The sequence below is a fragment of the Corella eumyota genome, chromosome 1, assembly GCF_963082875.1.
Source record: "Corella eumyota chromosome 1, kaCorEumy4.1, whole genome shotgun sequence".
NCBI lineage: Eukaryota > Metazoa > Chordata > Ascidiacea > Phlebobranchia > Corellidae > Corella > Corella eumyota.
The window spans coordinates 1081139-1093839 of record NC_137490.1 but is presented as its reverse complement, the minus strand read 5'-3'; the positions used below and the strand labels follow the sequence as shown (position 1 = coordinate 1093839).

Genomic DNA, 12701 nt, shown 5'->3' with positions numbered 1-12701 from the left:
TTTGATATTTTTAAAATTAAAAACCCTAATATCTATAAGAAAAAAAATAACAATTTTATAAACAAACAAAAAGATTGTTATTTTATTAACTTAACAATATAAATAAATTAAATCATATAAGTAGTTTTGTAATATTTAAAGGCTAAAAACCAAGAAAAAAATAAAATAAAAATAAATACTAAATTTGGGGTAGCAATGGTTGCAGAATGAAATAAAATAAATATTTTAAGGACTTATAAATTTCTAAATATTTTGTCTTTTTTAATTCTCTTTTGTTTTCTTGTAAATTTTTCTAACTGTACCATCCATAAATAAATGAACACCCCTTAAAATAAAAAGTTTTTTTTAATATATATCTTTATCCTCGATGTGGGAAGGTCATCTTTACAACCTTAACATAGAGTAACAACCGTACCCTGACCTAGTCTCAAGTTGCCTGTGGCAGTTTGAAATATTATAGATTATAATTGCCCGATAATTATACTGCTGATTAAGTGTTGACTTAGCAGTAGTTCAAACCGTTTATAATACCTTACTTTAGGGCACTACAGCATGAGAGCAGTGGGGATCGAACCCAGGACCTTATGTATTGTTGTAAGCGTTTTGACCACTACACCACGCTGCGGGTTTTTATGAAAATACAATTTTTTAATTAATTGTCATTCCAAAACAAGATAAAATGTAAATTGTTATACCATATATAAAGTTATAAAATAGAGATATTAATCACTATAGGCTTATCAAAATCTTATTTTTTAATTAGTTCAAAAAACTAGCAATTTTAAATTACCTTTTTTTAAAGTTTTAAGTAAAATTTAATTATTAAAATTTTTTAACTTACTAACTAATATCAACTTACTCATCTATAGGTCTAATAATAAATGGTATTGCTAGCAATCCTATAGCTGTAACAGTCCATTTTTTAAAAGAATTTGAAGTTTTTCTAGAAAGTTTCTGCAGAGTAAACATAGAACCAGCGCACAACCTGTTTATTGTAAAACCTGTAATGTTTAAAGGTTTAGTTTTAATGTAAAACAAACAAAAGATTTTATAAAACAAAGAAATAATTAACCTTGGTTAAGTATTAAAAATTTAAGTAAATAATAAGTATCGCAACAGAATTTATGTGTCATTAAAATGGTAAAGAAAATTTTGCTGTGTCATATATTGTAGACTGTAATGAACTGCAGTTAACCTCAAACTTCATCTATATATAAAAAAGCTTAGTAAAAAATATATATTCATTTCTAATTGATAAACCTACAAAATAAATAAAACCACTATTTGTAATGTGCTCTATTTGTGAAAAAAGTATCTCAGGAAAATATTAGTTGAGAGTTGCAACCATAATATGACAATTAAAAAATCCGACAATTAAGCAGGTTATCAAATAGCGTCTACTAAAACAGTTAGATTTGCAGGTATTTAATTCAAAAAATGCTTAAATATCAATAATTAATTTGACAATTGGTTTTTAGCTCAACATGAGTATACAGTTTTTATGCCATAATTAAGCATAATACAACATTAAAGCAGTTGGGATTTAGCCCAGCACTTTAAATTTATTCTAAATAAAATAAAGGCCATCTTAAACCGTTGTTATGGGTTGCTTAAGTTTTAATGAGCACTTATTGTTTTGTTATTTTATTTCTTAATAAAATTATTAAAACTGCCTTTATTATACAAAGAAGACTCATTGTTACCTGGAATAATGACTGAAGCTAAAGATTGCCAGATCAATGCATCAACACCAGAAATAACTGGAGAAAATTGAGGAGGATTAGATACTATTTCACCTTGCTATAAAATCAATTTAAATAAAAAATTAGGTGAAGATATGAAAATAAAAATTTGAGAAAAAAAAAAGGGTGTTCAACTGTAATATTTGTAATCATTTACAAAAAAATCAACTTTAAATATCTTTTTTTATATATATGTTTATCCTCGATGTGAGAAGGTCTAATGCGCGACCTTAACATAGACTAACCTCAGTTACTCCGACCCAGTCTCGATTTGCTTTTAGCAGTTTGGGGTTTTATTGATTATAATTGCCCGATAATTATGCTGCTGATTAAGTGCTGGCTCAGCAGGAGTTTATATTGTTTATAGCGACTTACTCAAGGGCACTACAGCATGAGAGCAGTGAGGATTAAATCCACAACCTTTGGTGTAGCAAGTGTTTTTACCACTACACCACGCTGTCGGTAAATTGTATATATATATATGTCATTTTATAAAAAAAGCATATGCATAAATTAGATCATATTTAAAACAAATAATAAATAAGAACTTAAATATTATATTAAAATACTAGCTTAAATTTAAAAAAAGAATTGCAATTAAAAAATTAAAATTAAATTTAAAACAATAATTAACCTTTATTAGTTCCACTTGTTCTTGTGTGGTTTGATATTTATGAAAAGCATCTGCAACAACATAAGAACTAGCCACCACATAACTTCCATTTACATAAAATCTTGGAACCAAACTTCGAAACGCTTCTCCCACCTCATTTGCATATCCTGGAAAACAACGAAAATTGAGAAAAGTTTTGAAATCATTTTTTTGGAGATTTATTTTTTAAATTTATAATTCTTTAAACAAAAAGGGTTTTTCGTGCATTGATAAAAGAAAATAATAAGTAAGATATACAATTAATATTACAACAATGCGGCGGGAAAAAATGACAAAATCAATTTAATGATTTAAAACATGCCAAAAATATTAATGTTTATATAAAGATTTTAAGTATGTTATGGCATGGTCACCAAACCTAATATTATTTTTGCTTGTTTTATTTAATATAAAAAAATCACATTTTCTTTAATGTACAATAAAAGTCATAAATAAAACCAACCTAAATATCTCAACAGTGAATCCCTAAAAATGTCGTATTTTTTCTCATTGCTCATTGACCTAATAAAATTAAAAAATTAATTAACAACTATTAAAAAAACCCTGAGTAAAGGTTATAATTTTTTTCATATTTATTCATACTTGATGTGAAAAGGTCGACGTCACGACCTAAACATAGAGTAACATTGGTTACTCCGACCCAGTCTCGAGTTGCCTGTTGCAGTTTGGGATATTATAGATTATAGTTGCCCGATAATTATGCTGCTGACTGATTAAGTGCTGGCTCAGCAGGAGTTAACACTGTTAAAGCACCTAACTCAAGGGCGCTACAGCATGATTTCATTGGGGATGGAACCCAGAACCTCACATAGTGTAGGACGTGTTCTGACCACTACACCACGCTGCCAGTATTTTACATGAAATCTCGGTCAGTTGGTAGATAAGCATTTTCATACCTTGTTTTGTTTTCAAACGTAATTTTATCAACACTTTTCGAAGTTGGACTGCACAAATTACTGTGGGATAAAGGTAACGTCATTTTTTATAAATATGACGTAATAAACTACGCTAATTGTTACGTCATGTGAGTTTATGAAGTCATTGCCTTAACCTCGTGGACAATGTTTACTATGCAAGGGGGATCCCCCAAATTTAAGATTAAAACTAGAATTTAATTTGAAAATTTATCCTTATTTCCATCCTTGTAAGTTCAAAAAATTAAGTTATTCACTTTTGCAATTCATTATTAAAAAAATTTTTATTTTATTAATAAATAACCTAACCCGGTTTATGATATTTTTTTCTAAAAGGGTAACTGTTAAAATAAGTTAGCAGTTTGTTAATTCAACTGTTTAGTTCCAAACGTTTTACAAACGTCAGAACGTTGTGCTTTGACATATCCGGATTTTAGTTAATGTTTAATTGTAATGTAGGAAGGTCATATTTACTTTAACTTCGTTTTGTTTTATGGGATATCATCTGATCTTAATCCTATTGCAACATTCTGACATTGCAGTTTTGTAATGTAGTTTAAGAATGTTATTTCTTAAAAGAAGTTCGTTGAAAGTTACAAATAACTGTAAGAGCTTTAAATATTCAACTAAAGTTATAGCAAATGAAGAGATTACAAAATCAACAAATCGCAATAATTTAAAGAAATCTGAGCAATTTAAACACGAAAATACAGGAGATTTTACACAAGTTTTACCTGTTTTAAAGAACCCATATACCAGTGATAAATTTTTACAATCTTTCGCAAAACGTCATTTTCCCGAACACTTCTTTAAGGAAATAGAATTAGATTTTGTTAGACTTGGGAATGAAGTTGCGAATAAAATCAATGATCTGGGCAGAGAATGTGAATTAAATCCACCAAGCTTAACCCAGTACGATGCATGGGGTAATAGAATTGATGAAGTTAATACCTGCTCAGCATGGAAAGAAATGAAATCAATATCTGCAAAGGAAGGAGTAGTTGGGCATGGTTATAAACGTAAATATGGAGAATATAGTAGACTTTATCAAATGATGAAATTGTTTATATTTGCTCCTTCATCAGGTTTATATTCCTGTCCTTTAGCTATGGTAGATGGTGCTGCAAAAGTCTTGGAAAATGTATTAAAAGACAATCCGGATAGTGAACTCCAGACTGCATTTAATAAACTAACAAGTTTGGACCCTAATGATTTTTGGACTTCTGGTCAGTGGATGACAGAAAAGCAGGGAGGTTCGGATGTTGCGAATGCCACAGAAACAATTGCGTACAAACAACCAGACGGTAGTTACAAGTTGAATGGTTATAAGTGGTTTACATCGGCAACTGATGCTGACATGGCTCTCACATTGGCTCGAATTGTAGATGAAAATGACAACACCATACCAGGAACAAAAGGTATTTCTTTATTTTATGTTGAAACTAGAGATAAATCAAATAAAGTGTCAGGTTTGAATGGATTACAATTAACAAGACTTAAGGATAAACTAGGAACAAGGCAATTGCCAACAGCTGAAATGATATTAGATGGTACTAAAGCACAACTAATAGGACAGCCGGGTAGGGGAATTAAACTGATATCAGGAATGTTAACTTTAACTAGGATTCATAATTCGATCATGTCTGCTGCACCAATACGAAGAATTCTACTTTTATCCAAGGACTATGCAACTAAGCGTAAGGCCTTTGGTCAATTGTTAGTTGACCATCCACTACATGTGCAAACCCTGGCACGAATTGATGTGGAAAGCAGGGCTGCAACTTTGCTAACTTTTGAGACTGTTTTATTACTCGGTAAAACCGAACTCAACACAGCTACCAAAGAAGATACTGATCTTCTAAGACTGTTAACACCAGTGTGTAAGTTATACACAGCCAAGCAATCAATTGCTATGATATCTGAAGGTCTTGAGAGCTTTGGAGGAGCAGGGTATTTAGAAGACACCGGACTACCTAGTTTATTGCGAGACTCACAAGTCTTAAGTATATGGGAAGGTACGACTAATATTCTATCTCTAGATACCTTACGTGCAGTTGCTAAATCAAAAGGTGAGGTACTTAATTCATTTTTTATGGAAATAAATAAACGCTTAGGCAATGTAAGTGATCGTGGCATCAAAGATTTGCGAAACCCAACAGCTAAAATTCAGATTGCAACCGGTGACCTAAGAGCTTTTATTAGCCAATTTTCGAAAATGGATCCGCAAACAATGTTCTTATCAGCGCGTGATTTCTCCTACACCCTAGCTCGCATTTACTCAGCTATGTTATTAGTAGAACATGCAGCATGGGAGGGTGCCACTAAGGCAGACGTACATGCTGCAGTAATGTGGTGTAATACGGACTTGTGCCCAGTTGCCAGTAATTTAAGGATTGGAGCTTATAGTACAAAGGCTCAAATTTTGGATAGGGAACTTGTGTTTTAAAATTCAAATGTAATATAAAGACAATTCTGATTCTTTTAATGTATTACTTTTTGGCATCTTTATTACTGTATATATAAAAAAATTAACTACAATTATGCAACTATTAATAGTTTTTAAATTTTTAAATTTTCATGTTATAGGTATGTTGTTTTTATTTAAATTTGCAACCATTAAAATCCAGATTTAATCTATAACCATAATTTCATACAGTTATTGTTGGGTTTTGAAATGGATTTTGTTATTTTGCATAAATAAATTAAAATATTGTCAAGTTAAAATGATGATAAAATTTAAATCCCATATAGAATCTCTTGGTTCAGTTCTTTAAAAAACAAATGGAGGAAGGCCTAATATACAATTTACACTGGTCTAAACTGATTGCTAATTTTGAAAATTACAAGTTTAAATATAATCTATTTCTCTATCTAAACATTATAACTTATATTTTAGAAAATACATTTGTTCAATGTATATACGACCATTGATTTGTTAAAGGGGAGGCCACCTTGTAAGGTTGTCATCTTACATTGGACACGTGACTGATTATGACGTTTTTTTAGGTATAAATCGTTGTTTTAAACTTAACTATACCAAAAAAGTTTTAGGCCTATGAAGGCGGGAAGTTAGACAAAATTTATGTCATATAAGTATAGTAAAAAAAAAGATTAATTCTGGACCGCGTATTTTACAATAATTCGCGTAATTACTAGTTTAAATTAGCCAATTTTGCTACCCAATATTTCTTAAAAATCAAATCATAATTTACAACACAAAAAACTATATTTTATTTCAGTGACACTACCAAGAGTTTAGGCCAAAAATGTTAATATTAAATAAAAGTAATTCACCATACTTATAAAAGTTACCGGCAGCGTGGTGTAGTGGTAAGAAAACTTGCTACCCCACACATGAGGTCGTGGGTTCAATCCCCACTGATCTCATGCTGTAGCGCCCTTGAGGAAGGCGCTATAAACGGTATAAACTCCTGCTGAGCCAGCACTTAATCAGCAGCTTAATTACCGGGCAATTATAGTCTCTATAATATCCCAAACTGCCACAGGCAACTCGAGACTGGGTCGGAGTAACTTATGTTACTCTGTGTTTAAGTCGCGCAAACATAAACGTTAACAAGGCAGAATTATATTAAGTTAAAGTTAAAGGCGGAATCTTAATAATAAGTCGAACTACAATTCAACAACATGTTAAATACATGTTATAAAGGGCTCTTTAATAGTAGAGAATAAACAGATAAGACGACTTTTACTACATAGTTGAAAGCACTACTACTTTAAGAATTGTCATTAGCGTTAACGACCGCCAAGCGAACTTCGTTGTTTCTTATTGCCAACTTGATTTCGTTTCTTATTTCGGCATCACGAACAAAACGTAACAAAAAGATCAGGAAACCTGAAATAACAGTTTGGTAATTACTTTTGGATAATTTCTTTATTATCTTTTACGTATCAGCTTATTGTGATAAGGGTGCGCTGTTGGAACGTGTTTAAAGCTCTTTTTTTTGTATACATCTTTATCCTCGATGTAGAAAAGTCGAATGCGCGACTTAAACATAGAGTAACAACTGTTACTCTGACCCAGTCTCGAGTTGCCTTTAGCAGTTTGGGATATTATAGATTATAATTGCCTGATAATTATACTGCAGAATACGGGCTGGCTCAGTAGGAGTTCATACTGTTTATAGCGACTTACCCAAGGGCGCTACAGCATGAGGACAGTGGGGATTAAACTCACGACCTCGTGTGTGGTGTAGCAAGTGTTGCCGGTCTTGTTTTAAACCACGCTGCCGGTCTTGTTTTAAACGCCGCATTTGAGGGCGAATATTATGGTATTGGTGCGACTTGTACCCGAAACCTCCCGGCTCTGCCGTTTGTGATGCGCAGGTTGATTATCGCAGACAAATATAATTTGTTTTAAATTTTGACAATTAAAATGCTGACCGTTGAGAAGGCTATCGACTAGTTAAACCAATGTTTTACTGCAATCTTTAGCCTGAATACTAGCTTAAATGGAAGTAAAAGTGCTACCGAGCTGAGCCAACATCTACCATTACTTAATCTACTACAGCGAGGTCAGGATCGTTATTAAACTAAATATAAAAATAACCTACCCTGAAGTGAAATGAATACAGCAAATATAATCGCAAGTACCAACCCTCCTTTTGACACAAAGAACCATAATATCCAGGGGATTCCCGAACTAACAAACAGCGTCAAAGAGAACCAGGCATCTCTTGTTCGGTTCTTCTTCACCTTAACCCAACAAAATGCAATTGAAATTTAAACTTTAAGCTACATATAAGTTATTAAGTAATGTTATGTTGTTTACAATTTGAGTGAACTTGATTTAAAAATAAAATTTTGATTTACCATAGCATTTCTGTTTCGTTTCCAGACATACTTGTAGATAATTGCCAGATAAATGATCAAGTTGATGCCGATGTAAATAGCAGTAGGAATCGTCACAAAGTACTTGATATATTCACGTTTTAGCCAGCATCTAAAATGCATATCATATGTATTGAGTAAATAATACTTACACCAGTTACAGTTAATTTGGTTCTGTACTTACAACATATCCTTTTTCAGGTATTTTTCTCTGCCAAAAATAAGAACCAAGGTCATAACAGCAGGTACCAACCAAGCCCAAATCGTCGAACTAACGTACAGCTTTTTGCAATTCAGTTTCACTTTGACGAAGACGGGCTAAAAATAAAACAATTTAAAAAATATTTTGAAGTAAAATTTCAAAGTTTTTTAACAAAAAGTATCTTAAAATACATAAAAAAATGTTTTGTAAGTAATTACATTTAAAAACAACAGTTACTTACAAAGTAAATTGCCATAAACACCATAACTGCTTCCACCACCATCCAACCAAAGCTAGTAAAGAGGAAATAATAAATCAAAATAGCAAAGGCCAAGCAACCTTGAGCCGATGTTGTTACAATGTCTTGCTCACTGACGATTAAACTTGTGTTCAAGAGTATAAGAGAGATGGAAAGATTAGTGGAAATAAAAGTGCCGCGTCTTTTGCTCTTCTGTTTAGGGCCCCTAGAAATAGTATTTAACATTTTATAACGTCTAGATACTGTATGTTAATAACGAAGAATTTAACTATGTTATATTATGGAAGTTCAGTTATTGCCCGCATAGAATTATGGATCAGCATATGACCATACATATAGAAGTATAGATGATGTTAGTTCTTTGGTTATAAAGGTGAACCAAGTTTAGGGTTAAAAAAAAACGATACTAATAGTAAAACACTTACTTTAAACAGATGTTGGCTAATATTGCCAGCAAAAGACCAAGAATTGAGACACATAATCCAACCAAGGTAATCGTTGAAAGAATTTGGTTTTCGTGTAACATGTCATCAGTGTCAGAGTAATACTGAAATAAACAATGTTTTAATTTTAAATTAATCCTTGCTATAGATTTTATTAACATAGTAATATATGCATAGCTTACAAAACGTATTAATTAAATAAAAAATACTCAAAAACACTTACAAAAACAGTTGCAAAGTTGGTTAAATGCTGAAACGAGCATTCAATATATTCTAGAGTTTGAGAAATAATTTCTGAGCCCTCTGAAGACCATTCGTTGATGTTTTCATCCCAAAATACACATTGGGTAAGATTTTCCATGCCTGCTGTCAAGTTCTATAGAAATAAAACGAGATAAAACATTACTAAAATCTAAAGAACCAAGACAAATATATTGTTATGTTACATATTAAAAACTGTCAATTTAACTTAAAAAACTTATATATTACCTGGTTTAGATCAAATTTCATTAAAACAGGTTTCTTTAAACTTTGATTGCCAATCAATGTTGCAGAAAGGACAACGTGAGAGTTTACTTCTCCATTTAAACTTGGGTTAATGAACAATTTGTTGTTCAACATTGCATAAAAACTCACTCTAACATCTACAATAAAATGCTTTATTCAATTTGCAAACTTTAATTTTACTTAGGAGTCATTGTAATCAAAACTAATACAAACCTGCAAAAAGTTGAATGTAAGAGTTTGAACTTGAATGGCCACGAAATGTTTTTGCTTGGTCGCTTCTGAAGCTTTTTTCTGCAACTAATTGATTCCAAATAACTTGCAAACCAATGCGTTTTACTGTTTCTAAATAAAAATTGAATAAAGTAATCTAATTAAGAAATGCATTTTAAAAACCACTTTGGATCACTTGTACTTTTTGTTTTTCAAAATTTAAACAATAAAAATAGGATCGTTAAAGCTCTTAAATACGAGTGATCCCATTTTTTTACTTTCATTTGGTGGAATAAATGTTTTTAAACTTTTTTTTAAGTTATTGGCTTAATAACCTTCTTTTGACGGTTATTTTTGCCTTTCTACAATAACTTACAAAAAGATTACGTTAAAATTTATAGCTGCAATTACATGAACAAACCTTTTATATTTGGTTGATAAACAGCAAAGACAAGGTTGTTTCCAACTTGTTCATATGTTTCTCCTTCTTTGAGCTCAACTTTTTCACCAACCTTGGTCAATGTTTCTAGAATTCTAAATAATAAATCACGTAAATTAATATTTTATTCGGTTTGTAAAAAACTTTTTTGATAATAAAATAAAAGTAATTTTATTACTCACACTAATTATTATAGAATTAAGACTAATATCTAAATTTATTTTACAAAAGTTTAAACATATTTAGCCTAAAACATTTTATCATAAATATAATAACCTCTGCGGTGAATTACTTTTGATTATTTCCTTTTCAGAAACTTCCAACAAGTTGCTTAACGTCAAAACAACTGAATTTGTCACCTTTAAAATATTTTTTATTTAAATATAAGTGTGTTAAACAAAATAAACAAAATGTTATATTCAGTTACTCCTAAGAAAAGTGAACAAATATCTTACATTTGTTGATAAAGATGAAGTGTTTACGATATTCTCCAAAACCTCAACAGCTGACGTCACATTTTTTGCTTGAATGTTTTCTGGGTTAGAAGTTAAAACCTGGACATTGTTAGCAACTTCTACACGTTGTGATTCATTTGCTATCGGCTGGCTTTCAAGATTCTAAAAAAAGTTTAATAATTTCTAGTAATTTGTACCAATTTAACTTTAATAAACAAAGGTTATGATATAAAATACAAAAATTTTACCTCCAAAGAATGATCACATGATTTAATAAAGACAGGATCTTTCCAATTTCCATTTTCATCACAAAATTTGTTTCCATAAGAAATTCCCGCTTAAAATTTATAAAATGAAAATATTAATTAAATTATGTTTATCTGACATATTTAAAAAAAAGTATACTATAAAAATGACTTTAAGTTCATACAGGTCTAATTTGCTTACCGTTTGGGGTGTTTAAAGGACAAGTTTGAACTGTATTTGCGCGGTAACCAGCTAATGTATCAGGAAATGTAAGAATTAGGTTTTCTTCTCCATCAACGAAGGTTTGGTTGGATTCTTTACACATATCTAAAAAAATATTTTTAAACAAGTTAGTGTTACAAATTATTATGGTTATATAAGTTTAGTATATTTAATATTTTTAAGTAATTGTTTATAAACATTTATTATTTACCAAATTTCTGAATATTAATTAACTAACTTAATTCGCACCCTTCAGTAGTTTGTATGTAGTCAGGCTTACAAAAACACAAACAAGTTTCGTTATCTTGTACTTCACAAGGTTTAGTACAGCTTTCATTTCTGCATCGGTATTCACTATTGCAAATTTCTAATAAAAATATTTGATTAATTTCTTTTAAATTTTAAACATAAAAATATATAGTAAGCGATACAACAAAATGCTATATAATTAAAAACAGTTAGTACGTACAACCTTTTTATTTTTATTTATTTTGTTATGTAAGTTGATAATGGTTTAAGAAAATTTCTGTGGATGTTGAAATAAATTAAATATAGTTTATAATTACCTTTTTGGCAGATAAAATCTAATCCATATTGCTGATTATCACTCTTGGCAGACCAGGCTCCTAATGGTAAGTTTTCTACTTTATTTGTTGCTTGTATTGTAAGATAACCTGGATTTTTATTTGGTTGGTATTTATCCCAATTTTCATATCTCTTGTCTGTACTAGAACCACGTTGTGGTATTGGTGTACCATCGAACCATGTCCAGTTATATGGTGAGGAGTAACCACTTGCACCAAGCCAATAACTTTCAGAGTCGTAACCCCCTGTCGGTTTTTCCCATTCCCAAAGTTGAGTCTCAACAACTTGTTGAGTTTGTAGGTCTTTGATTATGAGCAAAGTTCCCCCTATTTCCTGGCATTTTTGTTCAGCTTGATGTTGGTATGAATAATGTGTTTTGTTGTAAAAACTGATCTCATATCCATTGTGGATTATCACTGCATCGGCTTTGGTTGCTGTAAAAAAAAACTAGTTTTTACAAAGTGATTGCAAAATATTTTATTACAATAATAAATATTTATATTCGACACAAGGACTCGTAGAAATTGCTATACATGGCAGCGTAATTCAAATGTGTGATAAGATTGTTTATTGCAAGCAATCAAAAATATACTTAAAAACTGCTAAACTCAAGGGCGAATATTGTGGCTTTGATGCGGCTTAAACATAAAACGTTTTTGGGTCATAGTCTGCTGCCATGGCTGGCCTACCACGGTACTGGGCTTAATTTTTCTAATTTTTTATTAATAATTTTTTGTTGTAAATCGTTAATCGAGGGACGAAAATTTGAAGCAATTAATATAATTTATTTTCGATAATCTTTTAACTACACCTAATTGTTAATACTTCTATTTTGACCCTACCTAACTTATTTTTCATTTAAGGTTTGATCTTTTAATTTAGATTTTCCGCAAATTTTTTTATATATTTTAACACTTTAGATTGTTGAATATTTTTTATTTGTTAGGTTACAATTA

General features: G+C 30.7%; 2 protein-coding genes across 3 annotated transcripts; one reads left to right on the top strand and one right to left on the bottom strand.

Moving 5' to 3' along the window:
• Positions 1-159: 159 nt before the first annotated feature.
• On the bottom strand, positions 160-3351 carry LOC145763412 (mitochondrial fission process protein 1-like). The gene is made up of 6 exons (XM_082574854.1): positions 3312-3351; positions 2858-2916; positions 2377-2522; positions 1704-1800; positions 860-1001; positions 160-325 (listed from the first exon to the last, which is right to left on the bottom strand). The coding sequence occupies exons 2-6, from the start codon at positions 2910-2912 to the stop codon at positions 262-264; spliced, it is 504 nt and encodes a 167-aa protein (XP_082430980.1). The 5' UTR covers positions 2913-2916; positions 3312-3351; the 3' UTR covers positions 160-261.
• A 380-nt stretch (positions 3352-3731) lies between these two features.
• Positions 3732-6042, top strand: LOC145757372 (acyl-CoA dehydrogenase family member 11-like). Of its 2 annotated transcripts, XM_082572436.1 has the most exons (2): positions 3732-4348; positions 4415-6042. In XM_082572436.1, exons 1-2 carry the CDS (start codon positions 3892-3894, stop codon positions 5773-5775), a joined length of 1818 nt encoding a protein of 605 aa, XP_082428562.1. In that variant the 5' UTR covers positions 3732-3891; the 3' UTR covers positions 5776-6042. The 2 variants fall into 2 exon arrangements, with proteins under 2 accessions (XP_082428562.1, XP_082428561.1); XM_082572435.1 differs by having other exon boundaries at positions 3732-6042.
• Positions 6043-12701: the final 6659 nt, after the last annotated feature.

Excerpts from the sequence above, each read along its gene's own strand:
- LOC145757372 (XM_082572435.1), top strand. The coding sequence starts at position 3,892 with ATGTTATTTCTTAAAAGAAGTTCGTTGAAAGTTACAAATAACTGTAAG.
- LOC145763412 (XM_082574854.1), bottom strand. The coding sequence starts at position 2,912 with ATGAGCAATGAGAAAAAATACGACATTTTTAGGGATTCACTGTTGAGA. Across the intron at positions 2,523-2,857 it reads TTCACTGTTGAGATATTTAG|GATATGCAAATGAGGTGGGA; the intron begins GTTGGTTTTATT and ends GTTGTTTTCCAG. Across the intron at positions 1,801-2,376 it reads AACAAGTGGAACTAATAAAG|CAAGGTGAAATAGTATCTAA; the intron begins GTTAATTATTGT and ends TTGATTTTATAG.